The sequence below is a fragment of the Orussus abietinus genome, unplaced genomic scaffold (genome assembly GCF_000612105.2).
Source record: "Orussus abietinus isolate OABI.00-Male unplaced genomic scaffold, Oabi_2.0 scaffold20, whole genome shotgun sequence".
NCBI lineage: Eukaryota > Metazoa > Arthropoda > Insecta > Hymenoptera > Orussidae > Orussus > Orussus abietinus.
In genome coordinates, this window is record NW_019394282.1 from 296663 (window position 1) to 317687 (window position 21025).

The 21025-nt window shown below is 40.7% G+C and overlaps 1 protein-coding gene across 2 annotated transcripts; it reads left to right on the plus strand.

The window, feature by feature from the left end:
- Positions 1–523: 523 nt before the first annotated feature.
- On the plus strand, positions 524–13229 carry LOC105694549 (cyclin G). 2 transcript variants are annotated; one of them, XM_012415339.1, is made up of 7 exons: positions 524–675; positions 9564–9807; positions 10144–10560; positions 10705–10953; positions 11043–11251; positions 11403–11474; positions 11587–13229. In XM_012415339.1, the coding sequence occupies exons 2-6, from the start codon at positions 9688–9690 to the stop codon at positions 11446–11448; spliced, it is 1041 nt and encodes a 346-aa protein (XP_012270762.1). In that variant the 5' UTR covers positions 524–675; positions 9564–9687; the 3' UTR covers positions 11449–11474; positions 11587–13229. The 2 variants fall into 2 exon arrangements, with proteins under 2 accessions (XP_012270762.1, XP_012270763.1); XM_012415340.2 differs by lacking the exon at positions 524–675 and adding an exon at positions 3716–4417.
- Positions 13230–21025: the final 7796 nt, after the last annotated feature.

Here is a 21025-nt window from a genome sequence, read left to right on the forward strand (position 1 = left end):
GTCGAGTTTTGTCATTTCCATTCATTTCCCTTACAATATTTTTTTAAGACTGTAAACGATCCAAAATTAAAACCAAACGCTCTCAACTTGACACATTTCCCCGATCATTTAATTTCTAACCACTTTTTACCGATTCTCGCAATCTTAACTTCCGCTTAGAAATTAAACAAAAGGTTTTAATTTTGAATGAGATTTATGGATCGCATTCGACGTGTATATATGCTGTCTGGCCAGCCGTTGCAGAATTTGAAAAATGAATTTCGCATTCATGTCTCAATCCTTACGTAATTTCAAATACATAACGCTTATTTCCACCTCACGTTAACATTTTTTGTTCGAAATTTCCTGATAATCGGGGGAAATCAACAGAAATTCTAAATTTTCGCCAGCTAAACGGACTACTTTTCATGGTGCATGCAAGCTGCGCAGCAGCATGCGCAGAGGACCCGCGTCAGTATTGCTGGCGCCTGATTGGTCGAAAGCGACGCGACCGGCGCAGAGCCGTGCGCACAACGATCAGCTGGGTCGAGAGACGCCATTGCTTCTTGTGTGGGTAACTGTCAAAGCTCAGACCGACCAAAGTCCACCGAGTCCTTTCTTTCTTCTCGATCGTACGCTACAACAAAGGCCAGGATTGGGTAAATCATCGAAGGGAGTGCGTCGGGACGCATCCGGGTAAGACATCTCTATTCTACAGGGATTTATGCGAACCGCTGCTCCTAGACTTATCAGGGCTTCGAAACACAAGCACAAGATAGCACAAAATGCGTAGTTCAATTTTCATGCGACACTCCCACGGGGCTTCTCTTTGTCGAAATCAAAGAGCCTTTGTCAGTTCTGCTTTGCTTTTGTCTTTCATCTTGTACTCGCCTGTTTTCCGATATCTCATCGAGAGGACTGCATTATTGATATCGACGATGGTACCATATATCGGGTTGTTTATTTTCCAGGGCAATGAATGGGATAGCTCAGGATGACATAACTAACGTCGTTGCTCCTTTTCTATATTCTCGCAGCTTTTCATTTAGATTTCTTTCAAGTACCTCGATTATTTACTTGATCTTCACTTCCCCTTATATCCTCAGAAATCTGCTCTATTGCATTCTCATGTATTTCATTGCATCCGACTCTAATAAGTACTTTAAACATCTCAAATTTAAACAACTTCTAGATACTACACACCAATTATTAAGGATTAATCTCTGGGAGAATTCTAAAACGTGAAAATTAAAATAGACCGACAGAGGTACATCTTCCTTTTCACTGTGTTCTCTATTTAATCATCTTTGCCGTCTACAAATCCGCATTTGTGCCCTCCATTATCCAACGTCATTAATTAATGTTATGATAGGTTGATTAAATGAGTAATGGTTTGTTGATGGTAGATTTGTTTTGCTCCCGTCTCCTTGGAGACGGAGCGCGTCCGTTTGACTTCCTTAAATGGAAGTAAACGAACGTTATATTCCTACGGAATAATTAATAATCATTGACATAGCTATTGTCAGTTCGATCACAAGCGAGCCTCGTGAAAAGGCGACCTTTCTTCGGATACGAATGTCATAGGTCACTGTTGTTGATATTGCGTTTAAGCGAATGACATTTATCTGGAACCTTGTCAGCTCCAGGTCGATTCATTCATTATACAAAACTGGCCTTCGGTTTCCGAGGTAGTAACAAGTCGAGACGGGAACAATTGTCGCACAACTGCCCCCCACCATTGCCTTGAAGCGCCCCCCTCTTCCCCTCTTCCCGGATCCGCCGCGCCGGATACGTATTTCCGTACCCTATGGTCGTAGGACCTATGAACCCCGCACTATAATCCGCCCATAAAGAAAATAAAATTGAAACAGAGAAAAGAGATTGTTTTTTCGTTCTTTTTTTATATGAAACAATTGTGAAGCGCTACAAGGCGACAGCCTCTGTAAGAGCAAGAGAAAAGTACGATATTCCAGAACTCGTAGTCATTCCTGAAACTTAAGGAACTGAAAAAATTTGAAGTCGGTACTTCCTCTTTGACCTTTATCTCAAGTTATTGTTTACCGAGATATTAATCCTTTAGTTACGAAGCGCCACTATAGTGGCTTCCGCCTGATCGGAGGTATTTTTACGATCGTCACTATAATGGTCTCCTTCGTTTCCATATATTCAAGGCGATAAATGAATATTGTATTCATGTAAAATATCACTCCCCAGCCGAGCTATAGTTAACAGTAGTTAAGGTGCTATAAAAGGGATATTATATATATGGTGAGTTGGTTAATTATTTGCATAACAGTGGAAATGATTAACCAACCTCAAAACAATTCTCTAAAGAATAAAACAAATTTAGACAATTAAACCTTGTCCTGATCAGCGATTTCGAAATGGCAGCTAGTTTGTAGATGTGTAAATGAATAGCTAATTCAGGGATAAAGATCTAAACGATCTCTCGGAATACCAGATATTTATGTATTGAAGTTTTAGTTTCGAATATTATCATTGATATGATGGAAGAGTCGGAAATACTCCACCGAGACCTTGGTCGCTTTAAAATGGTTCATTTATTATACAAAACTGGAACAATTGTTGTCCCCCACCCTATCGCCTTAAGGCTCCCCACTCTTCCCGAACAGGTGACACAGCGCCGGGCGAGTATTTCCGCATCCTACACGGATACCTATATTTTAAATATTGTCGTTTGATTTTAACGCAATGTCTAAAATAGCCCCTCTAGCCCGAATAACCATGTTTTAATGTTTCAGCCAATTTCGTGTACTATTTTTCATGAATAGTAGGGTATTGATTTCTTTAATGAACTCACGGAATGGTAATTTACGAAACCGCTTAAATAAGCAAGAAAATGAATATCTAACTTTTGAATAGAGATTTAAGAAATGTTAAATTATATAGATCTCTAGAATGGAAATGAATTCGTTTTCTTTGTTCATTTTGCCATTAAATGTAATGCATTCTTTTTTGATGCCTCGAGGATGTTTACGGTGGGACATTATCGGTATACGTGACCATGTTCCGTAGAAGTGGTACTTGTAAAAACATCCGGGATCTCTTATAATCAGTGAAACGAAGGTTAGTTTTTTTCGACCTTATGGTATTTCCAACTCTTATGAAAGAAACATAAACACGCGCGGCATTGTGATGCATTAAATGTACGAGGTTGCAAGGCAATTTGTAATTTCCATCGAGGATTAAAGAAATGGAGTAGCTCGGGTAAATAAAGGATATAGTCGAGCCACATATAACACAGAAGATAGAGATTCCATTAAATGTTGTATTATTCCTTTTAATTACTAGCAAACGATAAGTAACAACTTTCTTACTATATTAATCGATCAACAGTCATTCCTCGTGATATTTTTTTAAGTGAAACTTCTTATGACACGGTAGTACGTGTAAGTTCATATGTTACAAAAGGGGCATGTTTCGGAAAGTGAACATCGGAAGTGATAATGACTATACTACACATACTTTTAATAAAGATGAGTTTACACGTTTTCTCGTTGAAAAGAAAGAATTTCTCTTCTATAGAAAGAAACTATGCACGCGTATTTTCTTCAGTATTTTTTTTTTTGAAAACCAATAAAACTTAAAAAAAAAACTAAGGACGTAGACAGCAGGATCATTCCTCGCCGCAGATGATCTGGAAATACGTGACCCGTTCGGCCGTCACGTCGACCACCTCGTGCTCGCCTCGTGCGTCTTCGGCCAACTTCGGGCGCCTTCGGGCCGTCTGTTCGCGGCGATTACCGAATCCCGAATCCAGATGCAGCAAACAACTCGAAGCGAACGCTTCGCGCGACTCTTCGCTCCCGCAGGAGCTCTCGGGCGATCGCGATACGAAAAACACCATTTACAAGTTTTCCCCAGTAAATTATCTCTCTCGCCAGTGACTAAGCCATCCAGCTAAGTGCAGAAATTCACTCGAGACCATGGACTAGATCCGCGATTCGCGGAAAGGGAAGTTCTCGCCAAAGAAGCCTGCACTCCGTAACGGTGAAACATAACCTCGCCAGTGTTCATCAGTACTTAGGAAGTATCCGTCCAAGATAGTTTTATCGACCTTTGGCACGGTATCGAGGAATCGTCCGAGCATTAGTCACTTTTACGCGTCACTGCCAAATATCTCCAGAGGAAGGTACCTCGGGGAAGATCGAGACTGCGAATACGCTTTTGGTAGTATAAAACAGTATATAAAAATCCGTCCGAAAGCGCCTTTTTGGAGCGCCGGAGAGAGGTTAGGTTGCTCCGTAAACAATACACGAGAATCGCAGCTCGCGGCTGTGCACTCGGCTGACTGACGTTTCGTTGCATCAGCCGTCGACCCTCCCCTCGGCCGACGACTTCTTTGTTCGCGCTCCGAGTACTCGGCGCGAACTCGAACGACGACCCGCTCTGCGATAACCTTCACTTCCCTGCTGATGTGAGTATTTTCATCCGCCGCGGACGTTTCTTCTATTAGCTATGTATTTTAAAATAGAATCCGCGCCTCTGGAAGGTCGCGAAGCGACGCGTCCATGAAACCGTTGACGCCGATTTGTTGCTCGACTGGTAACATCGTTTTAAACGATCTTGTTTATTCCACTTAAGGTGTTACGAAAGTGTCGTATACGTGATACATTACGTGATAGTTTCAAATTCAATATCACGTAATTATGGGAGTATTAATAAAGGTCTTGAAATTCACGAGATTTTAAATTTCGCCAAAGAATTTTTGCCCAGGCTCCTGTCCGGGATAAATGAAACATTGCTGTTTTGAAAAATGAAATCTCGCGAGTTTCGAGACCTTCGTCTAGGATCTCCATGATTACGGGTTAAAGTTTGAAATGATTCGGGGCGCCTAGCTTGGAGAAAAGTTTTATAAATATTTTGACGTTTTGATGTATCTAGAATGACACTTTCATGTCACCTTAAGGAGGGTTACAAAGTTGTGCGAGTGTTCATTCCGTTGAAAGAAGTTGAAGTGTACTTCTACATAATATAATATTTGGATCGTTTACGCATTCTTTAGTCGGGTATGAAAATTATGAGAATATGAGAACATTATTATATTTCTGTCCTGATCACGAGTGTACCAATTTGCATACGAAATATCTCGGCTAGAAAGTATTCTGGGTTTCCTTGTTTCGACAGTAGGTTGTGTTAGGAAATTCGGGCTAGTGTTTATTTAAAGTTCTGCATACGGTTTTGGGGCCGGAGAGAGAGAGAGAGAGAAAAAAAGAGAGAGAGAGAGGAGATCTTAACTCGTCGTTGGTCGCCTTCTGGAAAAAATCTAACATTTCTGAGCATTTCATAAGGATTCAGCGGTTTTATTTTAAGTATTTAAATGGTTGGTTGCACGTGTATACGACGTATACCACGTGTAAATAAACCAGATAATTGGCTTTGTGTTTATTTATAGTTTGAGGGCCAAGGAGCGATAAGCTCCTCTTTCCCCATCATTAAACACGTTCTGCATTATTTTTGAAGCATCTCATAAGTACTTGACTGTTTTAGGTGAAATATTTATACGACTAGTTTGTACGTGGATGCGATTCATACCGTACGTAAATAAACCTGATAATTTGCCTAGAAGGCAAGTATCAAGGATGCGGTCGCGAGAAAAAAGGTATAACGACAAATATAGGAGGAATCGTATTTAAAGAAATAAACGGTTTGCAAGTTAAATAGGCGTACACTTTCTATTCTCGTCGTAGAGCGCGCTAATTTACTCGGTAATCTTGCTGCACTTTATTGCTCGTTACCGACGTATTAGGGCCCCCTCGTTAGGAGAAACGTCAAGTCGAGCTGGATCTAGGGGAATTTCTCACGGGCATTTGCACTCCAGTTGGAGGAAATTAAGCTAAACGATTATTACTCCTATGCCTTGCTTTACCATGCGAGAGGAAAGAGAACCAGGATTAAGGTGAACGTGGAAGAGATTATCTTAGAAACCTTTTGTAGGGTAGAAAAAAACGAATGCAGGGTCCCTCGCCTTGATTCGAGGAAACTAGTGCAATGAGAGAACACTGCCCTTATTATATAGATTCGACGTAAGCCAATTTTTTTTCTTCTGGAGAAAAATCAAGCGAGTGAGAGACCACGTTGCTATCTCTTGCCTCTCTATCGTTCTAGTGACTTCTCGGTGATTCGCTCCAGCTCGTGCCGAGTCACGCGCGTGTCGTTCTCCGTTTCTTCTTCATTTTGTATCTGTTCTTTCCCCCGCTAGTTCTCTCCACTTTTCTAGTAATCAAGTTTTCTCATTCTATCCACTTTTTCCCCGATCTTTATCGACTCGTGCCGATTACCACGGTGCTTGCAATTTTGCACTTACATTAATGCGCTGTTTTTATTCCCCCGCTCGTTCTCTCTGCAATTTTGCACTTTCATTCGTGTGTTGTTTTTTCATTTCCTTTGTTCTTTCCCTCTCGTTCTCTCTACTTCTCCCAATTCTCCAGTTCTCTGGATTCTCCAGCGTCCGTTTCTCAGCTACTTTTACGTTTTCTTTTTTTTTTTAATAATTTCTTCCCTCGCATTCTCTCCACTTTCCTCGATGTTCGTTCCTCGCACCGATTCTAGTCATTTCTAGAAGTTAGTGCGTACGTGCCTCCGCGCACGCGCAGTGGTGATTCACGTCGGGACGAAGGGTGGGAGTAGAGGCCCCAATATTTCGGGCGTGTCGTAAATCATTTCCTAGGATTGCTTTAGATCGGCGAGAAGGACGTACCAAAAACTCGACTTGTACTTGAATCAAATCCCCATGTAAAAAATTACCGGTAGTTAGGGTATATATATAGGGTTCCTAAATGTTCACCTGACACTTCCTACTTTCATGCGCGCGCACGAGTCTTCGCGCGTAACGAGCTCTCCTCGTATTTGGTAATCGCAACCTACATACTCGAAGAGTCGTGTACACGGTAGAAAGCGTCCCCGGTGAAGTTACGAAGTGCGCATCTTAGCGCTTACCCCTTCGTCGAGTGGCTTTTCCCGTCGAGAAATTGTCGACATTGCGATATAACCGCGTGTAAGATTAAAAGAAAGAAAATGAGACGGGAAGGATATATCTCTCTCAAATGTCCCGGGGCGGCGCGACCTCGTCTGCTCGCCGATGTATCGCGAATTGCGAGATCAATTAAGTAGCAATCGAATTAATATTTGCGAAAATGATTATTCCACCGACCTTGGCCAAGGTCGGTGGAATAATCATCGGGGACTTTTGCCCGAGAGCTTGGCTTGTTTACAAAACGCATCTCGCCCGTTGCACTTACACCTCTCTTTCGCTCTAGATTTTGTCCTCATCTCCGCGATATATCTAAGCAAAACGCTGCTAAGTGGTGCAATTCCCTTCGCTCGGATGTTCTCCGACATTTAAGGGGATGTGAAAGTGGCATCCGAAAACTGAATCGTTGATAAAACTTTTCTACGAGAACTGGGTGTCTCAAATCGTATCATACTTTAAAACGTGAATGTGGAGACCCTAAGGTAGGTCCTGAAACTCGAAAAATTTCAATTTTTATAAACTGTTTTTAAAATGCCTATAAACAAATTAGAAAAGAATTGAAATTTCACGAGTTTCAGGGCCTTCCTTATAGTCTCAATATTCACGTTGTTAAGTTACAAACTATTCGGTAAACCGAATCGGGAGAAAGGCTTTATAAACAAAACCTCTTATATATATATTTATTTTTCTCCCTTCGTACGAAAATTAACGCAAGCCGCTTAATTGTTTAGTCGTAAAAAATATCCCACCTTTTGTGACAGGGGTTATTTGAGGGGAAAATTTCTTACGTTGCTAGCGCTTTTTCGTTTCATTGTTTGGTCGGAGGTTACGCCCCACCCGAGGCGAGAACAAAGACGTTATTGTACTCGAAAAGAAAAAGGAAGTTCACTTTCAAGGCGCGCATCGCGCAGCCACTTTTTTTCTTTCTTCGTTTTCCTTCTTACTGATTTTTTGTTTTATTTTCTTTTCTTTTCTTTTTTATTCCGAAAGGAGCGCAATTCCGCGCCCTGCATCGACATTGGCGAGAAGTGAACAAGACGGGCGTGGATGATTCTTTATCTGCGGAGCTCCTCTTTTAATTGCCGCGGTTTATAAGCCCGAACGGCGAGTCGTTTGTGTCTTCGACGAAGGGGGGGAAAAAAAAGAGTCATTTCCTAATCTCCAGGCGACGCCGGCGCTATTTTCGAATTGCTGGCAAACGGCGACTTTCGCTCGGTCGACGAGTCCCTCCTCTTGCGGAGGTGCGCAGTTGTCTCTCTATGCGAAAATAAATATATCCCTATCGGACGATTACGTGAGTGTAAACACGTCGTGTGGCAAACAAAACAGTCCACCTTTAGATATTCCCCGTTGATTAAATCGACGATCTAAATATGAAGGCAATAAGACCACGTCCGAAGATAATAAAACCCGTTGTGTACTTGTCCTTCGGTAATGGACAATCTTTTCGTGATTTTTCCCTCCGCAGGCTCCGAGTTTCTTTTGCGGATCGTAAGAGCGACATTTAATTCTTGTTCTTATGCGACATTCTTATTCAATTACACACCGTGTGTTCTGACGCACGGTGTAGGTACTTAATTTTTTTTTTTTTTGGAGGGGAATTGGAAGATCCCACTATACCATTGATAACCTCTTTTCAATTTCTTTTTCTTTTTTTACTTTCCTTTGAGAATCCGGCTTTTTGAAACTGATATTTATATCGAATATAACAACGAGCCGCGGCGACGGAATTTACAAAAAAAAAAAAAAGTGTGCGTTATCACTTGGCCTTAGGGAATTGATCAGAAATTCAACGTTTTGTATTGCAGATAAGTCGCGTTTGAACGACTTGAATGCATTTCCAAGGCTTCTGAATGCGCTTGATAATTAATACCTCCGTACTAACGAATAATAGCGAGAATACTAAACTTATGATAAGAATTTCATTTTCGATAAACACGGACTCGTGAGTAGTACTCGATAAAGAATCACTTAACGTTTTATTATTAAATTACAATGCATCAGTGGTGATGCAATGGTGATGCACTCGTGACTGAATGAAATATTTATTAAGCTGTCTTTTGGCAGCCTGTAGCGCGTTGACGTTTTCCTGTTGGAACGAGAACTCGTCTTGTTTACATAAATAGTACAGTGACCTCAGTGAACGTATTTGTCGTGGATTGAAACAGTTGTAATTACGGTGATAAGAAAGGCAACACTATTGCTTTTTATAACAAATTGTTAGCCAAAAACACGAATTCTATGAATTTATATGCTCAATGGCAGGCAGAAGAGTTGTCAAGAACGGATATCCAAGGATTATCTTGCTGCTGTTTTTTTTATTAGCCCAATGTCGCTTTTGTTAGTACAAAGATTGTAGTCTGACAAGAAATTTGTCGAATTTGTATGATCTCGGAGGACATTGTTTTGCCTTTATTATTTAATTGCTCTTCAAGGTGGAGAGTTCAATGTAATGTGTAATATTAGCATGAGCGAGAAGTGTTAATCGGATGCAAATTGCAAAGTCATGAAAGAAACCGTTCTTGAAGTTAATATCATTTTCACCTTTTTACTCGATGTAACGATTAATTTCATTTCCATTTTGTTACAGATACTAGGCTAGCCAGTTGGCCCATTCTTGTAGTGTGAGGGCTACACTGAGACTACGGATTTGTGGCATCGCTTGGTGACTGCAAGTTTCTGTCGCAGTCCACTACCGGCCACACGTTGCAGGAATGGACTCATCGGGCATGCCAGTACCGGATGCAATCCACCCTCTCTTCGAGCAGCTCCGAGAAGACTTGGTGCTGGAAGAGAAATATCAGCCTAACCTTCAATTACCCACCACCACACAAGTAAATATTAGTATATTTTACAAACAATGCATAATTTATGAAATAAACCACTGGACACTTATTCTTATCTTCATTCAGTCTTGTAATCGTTACTAAACATACTTTTATTAATGTAGAAAGTTTAATAGTGTAGCTACATTGAATGAACATAACCTCAATCAGCTAAGAACAGGTTAAGTTCATTAAAAATACTGCTGTCGATAAGAGTTTGATTAAACTGACTTGCTTAATCAATTAAATAAGCGTTGCTGGTGTTGCAATATATTGATTAATTAGTTTTTACTGTTTCGCTAGATTGCTGCAACAAATATTTAATCATGCATGTCATCTTTACAGAATGACGAAATAACGATTGGCGCACGAGATGGTTCCGCACACGTATTAAGATGCCTCAAAGTGTGGTACGATTTACCATCGGATGTCTTCTTTATTGCTATTAATTTGATGGATCGCTTTCTGACAAAAATGAAGGCCAGGCCAAAGCACATGGCTTGCATCAGTGTATCGTCATTCTACATAGCTGCCGTCCAAATGGCTCAATCTCTGGATGCCGATCATTTAGTATCCATTTCTCAGTGCAAATGTACAGGTGGTGATTTGAAAAGAATGTCCGATGTAATTCGCAACAAACTGGAATGGGCTCCTGGAACGCAACCTATCACATCTCTTACTTTCCTACGCCTCTTCAACGTCATGTTTCATGCTGCTGCCTCCCAGTTAGGTCTTGGTGATATTTATTCAAGCATTGTACCGGTAAGTTCAGTGCTATGTTTTATATCATGTCAATATCTGTCATTTAATTAAAAATAATTATATTTTATATTGATTGTTTGTGAAAGGATAATACATGATACTGCAACGTCACATTCACATTATATCAAACATACAACATTCCAGGAAGCGGAACTTCTCCTTCGCCTTGAAATGGTTGCCTGTAATGGAAACTGTGCGAGCTTGAGGCAATCCGAAGTGGCGCTTGTTTTGTTGTGCACATATTTGGATTCCGCTGTTAATCGTTTGGATTCAAATGCAGACAGCATTAATGTCGGAATGCCTGGACCGTCCACTTTGAGCACACCTTCGACACAAGCTTGTCAGATGTTAAGGCTTGTGGATTTTGCAGCCGAAATACAGAAGATGTGCAAGGTATAATATTGCAAATTTGTAATAGAACTATCTTAAGTCATATTGCACTAGGATTTACTTTACTATAATTTGATATCTTTTTATTACAGATTCCAGACGATAGCTTCTTCGCAACTCATGAATCTGTAGGAGCAATATTGAGCAAATATAATGCACAGGAACAAACACCACACAGACAAAGGCTGATATGGAAATTATCTTCTCGTACAGCTCGCCTTCTACGACCCACTGACAAGTTCACTTCCGTATTACCCGTCATTGCTGAACATGCTCCGGTCCCTTCGCCAAGTAGAATCAGGTATGTGTTCATTTACAAGTCCTACTTGACATATTTACCAATATTCTCATAGTTTTTGTACAGCTTTGTCGTACAGATAACTATTAGAAGTATTATAAAATTGTAACAATTAAAAAAAAAAAAATAACTCGTTCCATTTATTATTTTTCAGGAAAAGCCGCAAGTTCGCACGTCGTCATGGGAACAAGAGGCGCTAAAATGCATGATCTTCCATAAATCTGAGGTAACTATTACAAAAGATTTTGTGTAATGACAAATTGTTTAGTCAGTTGTTCATTAACTACATATGATGTACCTAATAACCATACTAAAAGTGTGACCGTTTTTACTTCCAGATACGGCAGCATAATTCGAAAGCAACGTGAAGCAGTAATTACTAAGAGAGAAGACTTAAAGCATCGTGACGGAAACGGAAAGTATGCCTCCCATAATTTTTTAATTCTTCGTTAGAGTATCATTCTCAAGGTTTTTGTACAGTAACTGGAGTGACAAAAAGAGGTGCAAACTTTACAGCCCCGTTTTGTGATTAGAATTCCACAATCAGTCTCCGTAAAAGTGTATGTTTAGTGGCTGTCACTATGCAGTAAATGTATATATGAAACTGTGACGGTTAAAAAAAAAAAAAAGATATTCAATTGAATGTGGAACCATTGTGTAGAAACATTGAAGAAATTAATGTGATACAAATTCCACAGTGGTTACTAAATAGTATGCCACTGTCGTGGAGTTAAAACGTATAGGTATATATATTCTATCTATATATATATAAATATATATATATATTTACTGAATCATTAAAAGAAAGAAAAAAAAATTACATAATGTCAAAAGAGAAATAAAAAAACAATTTAAAAGGAAAACATAGAAAAAATGAAGCAGACAGAATGTTAATAAGGGAAGAGAAGAGAGGAGTTTAGAATAGTGCGAGCAGGTAAACTTCTTTACGTGGCTTTAACGTGGCAAAATTATAAAATTGTGATCGACTATTAATGTTTTACATTTGCATGTAAAGAATTAGCAGTATGTATATACGTATACATGTATATATACATATATCTCTTTATGTCCCATTGAGTGTTGAAAGTTAGTCGGACATAAAGTACATATTGCTTCGTGGAAGGTACAGGTGAAAGAATAATCGATGTTACGTTGAAGCATGTAAAGATGTTTTACGATTAATCTAACGCGCAAGGTTGTTTCACTTTTTAAGCCCATTTCGTGATGGTTATCTAAAGAAGAATTATATATGGTAGATCTGTTTCACGATGTTAATTTAAAGATCAGTTGGCGCATCTTATAATTTCGCGGGACGCACTTAGATACAAAAGTGTATTCCCATTTTGCGCTGATTCTTGTGTCGGTTGACCAACTAAACTGATAGCGCGAAAAGTGATATATATCGCCGTGTGGCTAGGGCCTCGGAGGGTAACGATTAAGCGCATACACGCAAACGAGTGGGTATGACCCCCTCGGCGTTTTGACAAACTAATCCTCATTGTTGCGATCGGGCACGAGACTCGGACGATTAGAAGAAATTTCATATCATATTAAATTATTTACCCTGAAAGCCTAAGCGCGAGGCCGCGTGGGCGCGCTAACGTAATTTATTTCCCTTATTTATTTGAACGTGCCAAATAAGATCGAGATACTGAGGAGGAGATTTGCAAAGGTTGAGCGGCAATTAATCGGTGTGCGTTTCCAAACTGAGCCAGTTTGTGCTAGTCAGAAGCAATCTTCTAAATAATTAACTTTCCTTCCCACTTCTTAGCGAACTCCAGCGCGTTTTCCAGTTCTCTCTTTTCGCACCTCTACGGTCTCAGTAATCGGGATAATTGCGAATTGCAACGAGAGAGCAGGGTTACCCACAGGTTTTGTCTTTTCTTTTTTTTTTTTCCTCTCTCTTTGCACCGGTAACGGCTTGTGTTTGTCATCCGATAAACTTGTTTATACGTGGTCGTTTGTCCGATGAACTTGTTTATTGGGTCTTGGAGTTTCGTCAGTTTGTGGAAGTCGAGTGGAACGTTTCTTTCTTCTTTTTTTTTTTCTCGTCGAAAAACACTCCACTCGGCTGGCCGCAAACTGGGCGGATACGATGCGGTAAGAAGGACTCGGAAAATAATGTGTATTAAATGTGGATTTTTTTAATAAATTTACATATCTCAGGGTGATGCTGGCGCTGTGAACAGAAAGTATCTCTGAGAAATGTGGAGTGTTCGGGAATGAGAAAAAATTAGGGACGCACGCGTAGACGTTAATCGGACATAATTGGAGATGCATTTAAAGTGCATTTAGTGGTCGTTTTTCTACGGGTCATATCGAAGCTGAGCACTTTTCGTATCTTCCTTGAGCACTCCGTGACCGAATGTCGGAAATCGTGGATGTTCTCTCATGTACTTCTATCGCATCCCCACCAACAAGTACTCTCAGAAATGTTTTTGTATTCCCTCGATGGTTTCAAAGTATGTCCAAGATATCCCGGCGCTAATGATTTCGACTTAATCAAATTATCGGTTAAGTCGAGGCAGGCATTTGGATAATTCCACCAGAGGAATCGTTTCAGCGGACATGATAAGTAATGTAATAGCGCAGAGATGTGTCGGATGTTCTCGTAGGTACTATAATCCGGTCGGCTGAACTATTCTATCGCTACTCGGACAGATTGGGTCTAAATGCTGAAAAATAGTTTCGTAAGGGATTTACATTTAATGCGATTTTTATATTGTATCTTCAATCAAGGATTAGTATGTAACGCCTGTTGGTCATTAATTAGTAAGAGTCTCGGAAATGTTGATTGTGAGGAAATCTGTGAGGATACTACGTATAATGGATATCTCCCGGGTCCCGGTTGTCGATTAACATTTTCCCTACTTTTAGTAATTAATTAGGCCGAGTTAGGATATCCGCTGCTGATCGCTAGTTGAAAATCAACGACCAGTAATCACGTTAGGGCAAACTTCGGATAAGAATTATGGAGAATACCATTGCGTACCCAGGGCTGTACCGCCTACAGTATTTCTCCCTGCTGATCGACTAGCTGACTTCGTCGGTAGATTCACTTTGAGAGGAGCGATGAAATTTATTTCGAGGGCGCCCGATTTACCAGGTCAACGCTAATGCCCGGTTCCACCAACCTCGGTTAAGGGGATGATGTGTGAAAGTGGCGTAGAAGAGGTTTTGTTTATATAAAACTTTTCCTCCCACCTCGATTTACCGAGTAGTTTGAAACTTTACAACGTGAATAGGGAGACTACAAGGAAGGACCTGAAACTCGTGAAATTTCAATTCCATTCAAATTTGTTTATAGGTATTTTGAAGGTAGTTTATAAAAAATGAAATTTTGCGAGTTTCACTACTTACCTTAGGGCCTCCATATTCACAATTTAAAGCATGAAACGATTTGAGACACCCAGTTCGTTGAAAAGTATTGTGAACGATTGAGCTTTCGGATGCCACTTTCACATCCCCTTAAATCATCGATTAACTAACCGTAGGTCAATGTTAACGTGTCTGGGTTAATCATGCGGTAAAAATGTTAATGTTCCACCACATTTATTTGCAGCGAGATTAACTAATCGTATACGCCGTTCCGAAGTAAGTTGCAATTGTCGGTCAATCTAAGTATGTTGATTGTTCCGTTACTCCAATCTACTTGGAAGCAAGATAGATACATCCTTATCAAGACACCAAGGTCCCCCTACCTTCATGCAAGAACTTATTCGATAGATACTAGCCTGAAGAAGTGATGTTCCTCGGCTAATAATTGATATAAAATATTTCCAAGCGTACTTCAATCACGAAGAGATTGTTCAATTCAGTCAGAAGCGTCTTCATCCGTTTCGTCATGAGAAGGCGTTAATACACGCTCTCGATATAATCCATGGTTTTCTCACGTTTGCATAGGCTTTAGGTTGAAGCTTCGATTAATTGGCGCTTAACTAACTTAATCTAATGTGGCTGGTTGATCCAATCGGCGGTCGATGGAAATTACCCCGTAGTTAAAATGTGGTGGAACGGGCAACTCTTTGCTACCTAGGGTGGAATCGGGCATTTTATTATCGGATCCAATACAAGAGGAAGTTGACGCGTGTTAAGGACGCGTGCGTGGTACATTAGCCAGCCCAGATGTAAACGCGTAAACTTAAGGAGATACTGGCGAGAGTACAAAATAATTATTTCAATTCGTTAGAGGAATCCAAACGAATGTTATCTTACCTCTGATGCCCTTTACAAGGGCTTATAAGGATCTCAATCGCGGATGCTCGGTCTGATATATCGTGTCTTTCAACGATTTGATATGTATGTAACGCCGTGTAATAACGAGGCGCCTGCCTCCCTCGGTAGGCGCGATCCTTCAATGATAGGAAGAAAGAATGAAAGGAAGGGAACACACAAATAATTCTATCGTGCGCAAAGCGTCTTTTGTAAAAGCACATCGCTAAAAACTAATGTGTCATTCCATTTGTATAGTTTACGTGAGCTTTAACATGACTTCGATTAATTTATAGCTGTTTGTTACGGAAGAATGGCCGCAAATCAAATTTTTCTCGGGAATATACACACTACGCGTAGATTAATAGGCTTGAAAATGATGTTATCACCGTACCGATCGTTTACCCTTTGTTTATGTTGCGATAGAGGTTCACTTCTTGGCCGATGCATGTCGAGCTTTTTTGCGTCTTGCACCGAGGTACTTCTTGAAAAATTTCTCTCACAGGAGTGAAATATGCGCATCTTGAATAAAATTAAAAGAAGAAAAAAAAAAATTAGGAAATACGTAGGCTGATAGCATGCTTTGTTATACAGGGTTTAACGGTAATAAGTGGTGGCAAATTTAGGAGCGCATTTTACCCTGATCCTTTGGAGGGTCGTATATACCATGAGTCTTGATGTCTAATATCAGATGTACACATGTCTCGGTACCGTTGTCATGTCCTTTCCGTTAAGTGCTAAGATAATAATATTTCTTGTCTATTTCCTTTTCGCAAGTCCTTGCCACTAGTCTCGAATTGCATCGTCACTTAATACGAGGAAGTTTGTAACATTTTGCTGATTATTAGAATACCTCGAGTGGTCCTTATATCCATTAAACGTTGATTCGAGATATATGCACTGCAAAGGCGAACCATTTTCCAAAATGTTTAACGAAGCACGGTTACGGTGCTTCGTAATAAACGAAATTCTATTTTGGATTTTACGGATATCAAGTTTATATACGACCTTTTCTCCGCCGTACGTTGTTAACACATTCGCGACCGCTGACGTGAATTCACGTCTTTTCAAATTCTATCCCTGGTTGCCGCTGACGTGAATTCACGTCATTTTAAATTCTATTCCTGATCGCCGCTGACGTGAATCACGTCCATGGCGATACACGATACAAGTTTGCGGTAACCAGTTTCGGAATTTCATTATTTTCGCCGGTACTCGGTATTTGAAACGGAAAAAATTTGCCAGTCGCGAATGCGTTAATCTCAGATTCTGTAATATCTAAGAGGTTGGGGGAGTATTGCGTCAATCACGTTTGTACTCTCTAAGCGTGTGTATTGTACTTTGAGTATTTTTTTTATCCAACCGGCTCCCCACCACGCCGTAATTTGTCATCTCGTGATTGGCTCTTTTAAACGAGACGCGTATGCAAATGTGCCCCCTCCACTTTGTAACTCCGACCACCTGGTGGGGGTCGGAGATAAAAAGACACTTTAACGATAAAGTAAAATGCGCTCCTAAGGTTTACTCGGCTGCCCTGATAAATGTCGATGGGAATTTACATACATTTTTAACGCGCTTCGTAACTTTAAGTTTCACATAGAGTAACGTAAGATGGAAGAGTTACAAGTTAGAAAAAAAATGTATGGATACACCCTGACATTGTATATTTACCGTATTGGTGAATTTTTACTTGAATTTAATGTAACCTCACTGTAATTCCTCGTGGCATCGGAATAACCAATGATTCAGTATGTAAATTTACATGGGCACTTTTATCAGTGTGCCTCACTTATACGCCGTGTATCAAGAAACTCGACATATAAGGTGTTTCGCGCCAAAAAAATATATATATATATTTTCAGGCGTCGCCGTTCTCAGACTCGACCGATAACCAGTCTGATGCAATTCTTTACACCGGATTGTATATTAATGAGAAGAAGGGTTTACAGCGTAATCAATTAACTAACTCCGACGCCTCATCGCCGGAACTACTTAAACCGAAAGGCAAGAAAAGAAGGAAAAAAAAAAGATACGATTGCACAATAATTCTCCCTTTTTACTCGCTTAACCCAAGAGGAAGTAGTTTGTACAAAAAAAAAAAAGAAGAAAAAAGAAAGAAAATTGTCCCGTATGTTCAAAACCTGTAAACAATTGTCACGCCTTCTTTTATTTCCCGTCGCTGTAGTTTGTCGAAGAATTTCCCGTCGCAAACGGCCGATCAATGAAATCATGTGTAACTGGACTTACGGGAACTCGTTTCCCACGCTTCAAAATCTTACAATTTAATAAAGTATTTTGATATTCAAACACGGACTTGTTCGTTTTACTCTAGATATCAGTTCGTTCGGCTTATGGTCTTCATTGTATCCGATACTCTCTGATCGTGCATATTCGTAAATATCACAATCCTTGTGAGGTACTTGAAGAACATTTGGCGGGTTTACTATTCGATTCGTCTGTTAACCTCCGATCCTTTACGATCTTCGTTTTTCCTACTCTATGTGTAGAACCGAGGTAAAGACAAGAACCGTTTCTTCAGGGGAGTTCTTCGTTACCGACAGGATTGGATTCGTTAGTACGTATTCCTGTGGGGAGAGGTCGCCACGAATTTATTCCCAATGTTCTTAGCTCCATCTCGCGGCTACTAAAGTAATTGACAGAGATGAGTTGGGAGATTGCTCACGGCAGGATCGTGCGATCGCATCCTGTACTGCCCTCTGGTTTCGTAAATACGTTAGCTTTCACCGTTTTTTGCCCCCAAGGACGGCGCAACGAATTTCTGATAGGAGGTCGCGCGCTCGCGATGGCGGTACCATCTACCAGTCGCCGTTGGTGGCTCACGTACTCGTGATGGTAATACCATGCGGCAGTTGACAGTGGTGGCTTACCTACGCTTACCAACACTGCTCGCTTTTGATGGTAAGAGAAGAACACTCGTGACGCTCCATTTGACTTTATCTACTTATCTACTACTATTAAGTACATTGTTGCCACGAAGTCGACGTTATGCGAAGCTTTGGGGCACGCGTCGGTGTCGCGTACGGAACTCTCATGCAGCGAATCTGCGTGAGTGCGATCGCTCCTAGAAATCTTCGCGCGTCCCAACTAGCCAAGCGCCAAGCTACGGGTCGAGATGTTGAGTATATGTGCGATCGGCGCTACACTCAACGAGTATGCGTGAGAGTCGAATACTGCGAAAAATCCTACCGAGGCTTACCCAACTGCAGATATAAGTCGAGTCATTTCGCGTATGATTTTTACATTTCCCTACTAGCGTTATCGAGCGTTTTTCGACCGTTTTCGAGTGTTATCGCACGTTTTTAGAGCGTTATCGAGTGTTTTCGAGCATTATCGAGCGTTTTTCGAGCGGTTTCAAGCGTTTTCGAGCGTTCTTCGACAGTTTTCGAACGTTTTCGAGCGTTTCTCAATCATTTTCAGAGCGTTTTCGAGCGATTTCACGCATTTTCAGAGCGTTTTCGAGTGTTATCGAGTGATATTCTAGTGTTTTCAATCGTTATCGAGCGTTTTGCGAGCGTTTTCGCGCGTTTTTCGAGCGTGTTCGAGCGTTTTTCGACCGTTTTTGAGAGTTTTTCGACCGTTTTCGAGAGTTCGAGCGTTTCCCGATGATTTTCAGAGTGGTTTCGAGCGTTTTCAAGCGTTATCGAGCGTTTTTCGACCGTTTAATAAAGTGAATTGAAGCGTCACGAGTGTTCTTCTCTTACCATCAAAAGCGAGCAGTATCGGAAAGCGTAGGTAAGCCACCACCGTCAACTGCCGCATGGTATTACCATCACGAGTACGTGAGCCGCCAACAGCGACTGATAGATGGCACCGCCATCTCGAGTGCACGAGCCCCTACCAGAAATTCGTTTCGCCGCCCTTGGGGGCAAAAAACCGCGAAAGCTAACGTACGAAATCAGAGGGCAGCACAGGATGCGATCGCGCCACCCTGCCCGTGAGCAATCTCCCAACTCATCTCTGGTAATTGATATATTAGAATCCATCGATAAGTGATTGATCGACTTCGACTTATCACGGCGTCTTTGCAACGATTGTTGCAGCAATCGGAGAAACAAAAGATGAAAACTTAAGAATCACATCATCAAAAAATGAAATTCACTTCATCGCGATGCAACGCTCGTCGAGGTTACCCGAAACTGTTAAATTAAGAATCTTCGAAATCGATCTCGGTATATTATTTAAAAAAAAAAAAGAAAAAGGACATTTGCGTGGACAAACGCGGAAAGGTACATCGCACTTCTTAAGGTGAAGTGAAACACGTCGAGGAACTTGATCAACGTCGATAAAGACGATTTTTCTAAATGCCTACGTTGCCGACGTTCGTTTTTATATTGACAGCTGGGTCGAATTATATTGTGTATTGTACCAAATGGCATATTCCACCTGTCGTTTTCGTACAATAATTATAAAGAAATCGAAGTAAAACTCCAGAAATCCTCTGGATTCATGCCTTCTGGGCCCTAATTGACTGCGGAGGGACCCCCTGCGCCATCTGTGATTTCCAGGTCAATTAAATTTTCACTCCGAGACCTCGTATTACCATCGTTTTAGCAAAGAAGCGCATACAACACTTTTTTTGCCTTTATTCCGTTCAAATGGGAATTTATCGATTACCAGAGTGTTCGAAATTCTCGTAAAATTGTCCTGACCCTTTCGATTCTCATATCAGAGTCTTCGATAATTGTATATTGATCAAAATATGAGAGCTCGACGCCATTTTGGTTCTGGTCTGGACTGAGTTAAAAAATTTTTTTGAAAGATCCAAATTTTTAATGTGTCAGGACAATTCTTAGCTGATCAGGAGTGATGTGTCAAAGTTTTGGACAGTTTGGTCTAATACCCTTAAAAAAAAGTGTTGTATTCGAATCGACTGATTTGAAGGATGTTTCACTTCACCTTAAGCAAAACTCAGCCGTCCCCGATAGAGACAAGCAGGAAATTGTCGAGGCCCAACGAGTGTACAGTATTTACTCTTTATTTATAATAATGAAAAACAACAATTGTGGCGTTTCTAAACATCGCGAAGTACCGTAGCCATTAGCTGGGCTCCACCCTTGCTGGCATCGAAATTCTAATCTCTCCTTCTCTCGCCTAAAAAGAAGTAATCGCTCCCACTCTCTTTCTCTCTTCGTACTTACAAGTATCCGATTTAACGTTCTATACAAAGATACTTCTAAAATTAAATACCATATATAATATAACGCAGGCACCGCGAGCATACCGTCGCGCGAATAATATTTATTCCTTCCCTCCTCTCTTCCTCTTAATAACATATCCAAACGTGCCACGTGCGCCCCTTCGCCGTTTCCTTTTGATTAAAAAAAAAAAAAAATACTCCTCATATACAAGTGAACTGTAAGTTCGCAGAAGTTTCGGATGGTTCCCGTGAAACTCAAGTAACACGGTGAACTAATGCGAAATAACAATCCACGTTTCAATGTCCTCGGGTAATGATATCTCGTTAACCTTTCCAGGTGTCATGCACGCATCGCGCCACGCTCCTTAATAAACAATTGGAGCACGGTGTACAAATAATGAATTAGT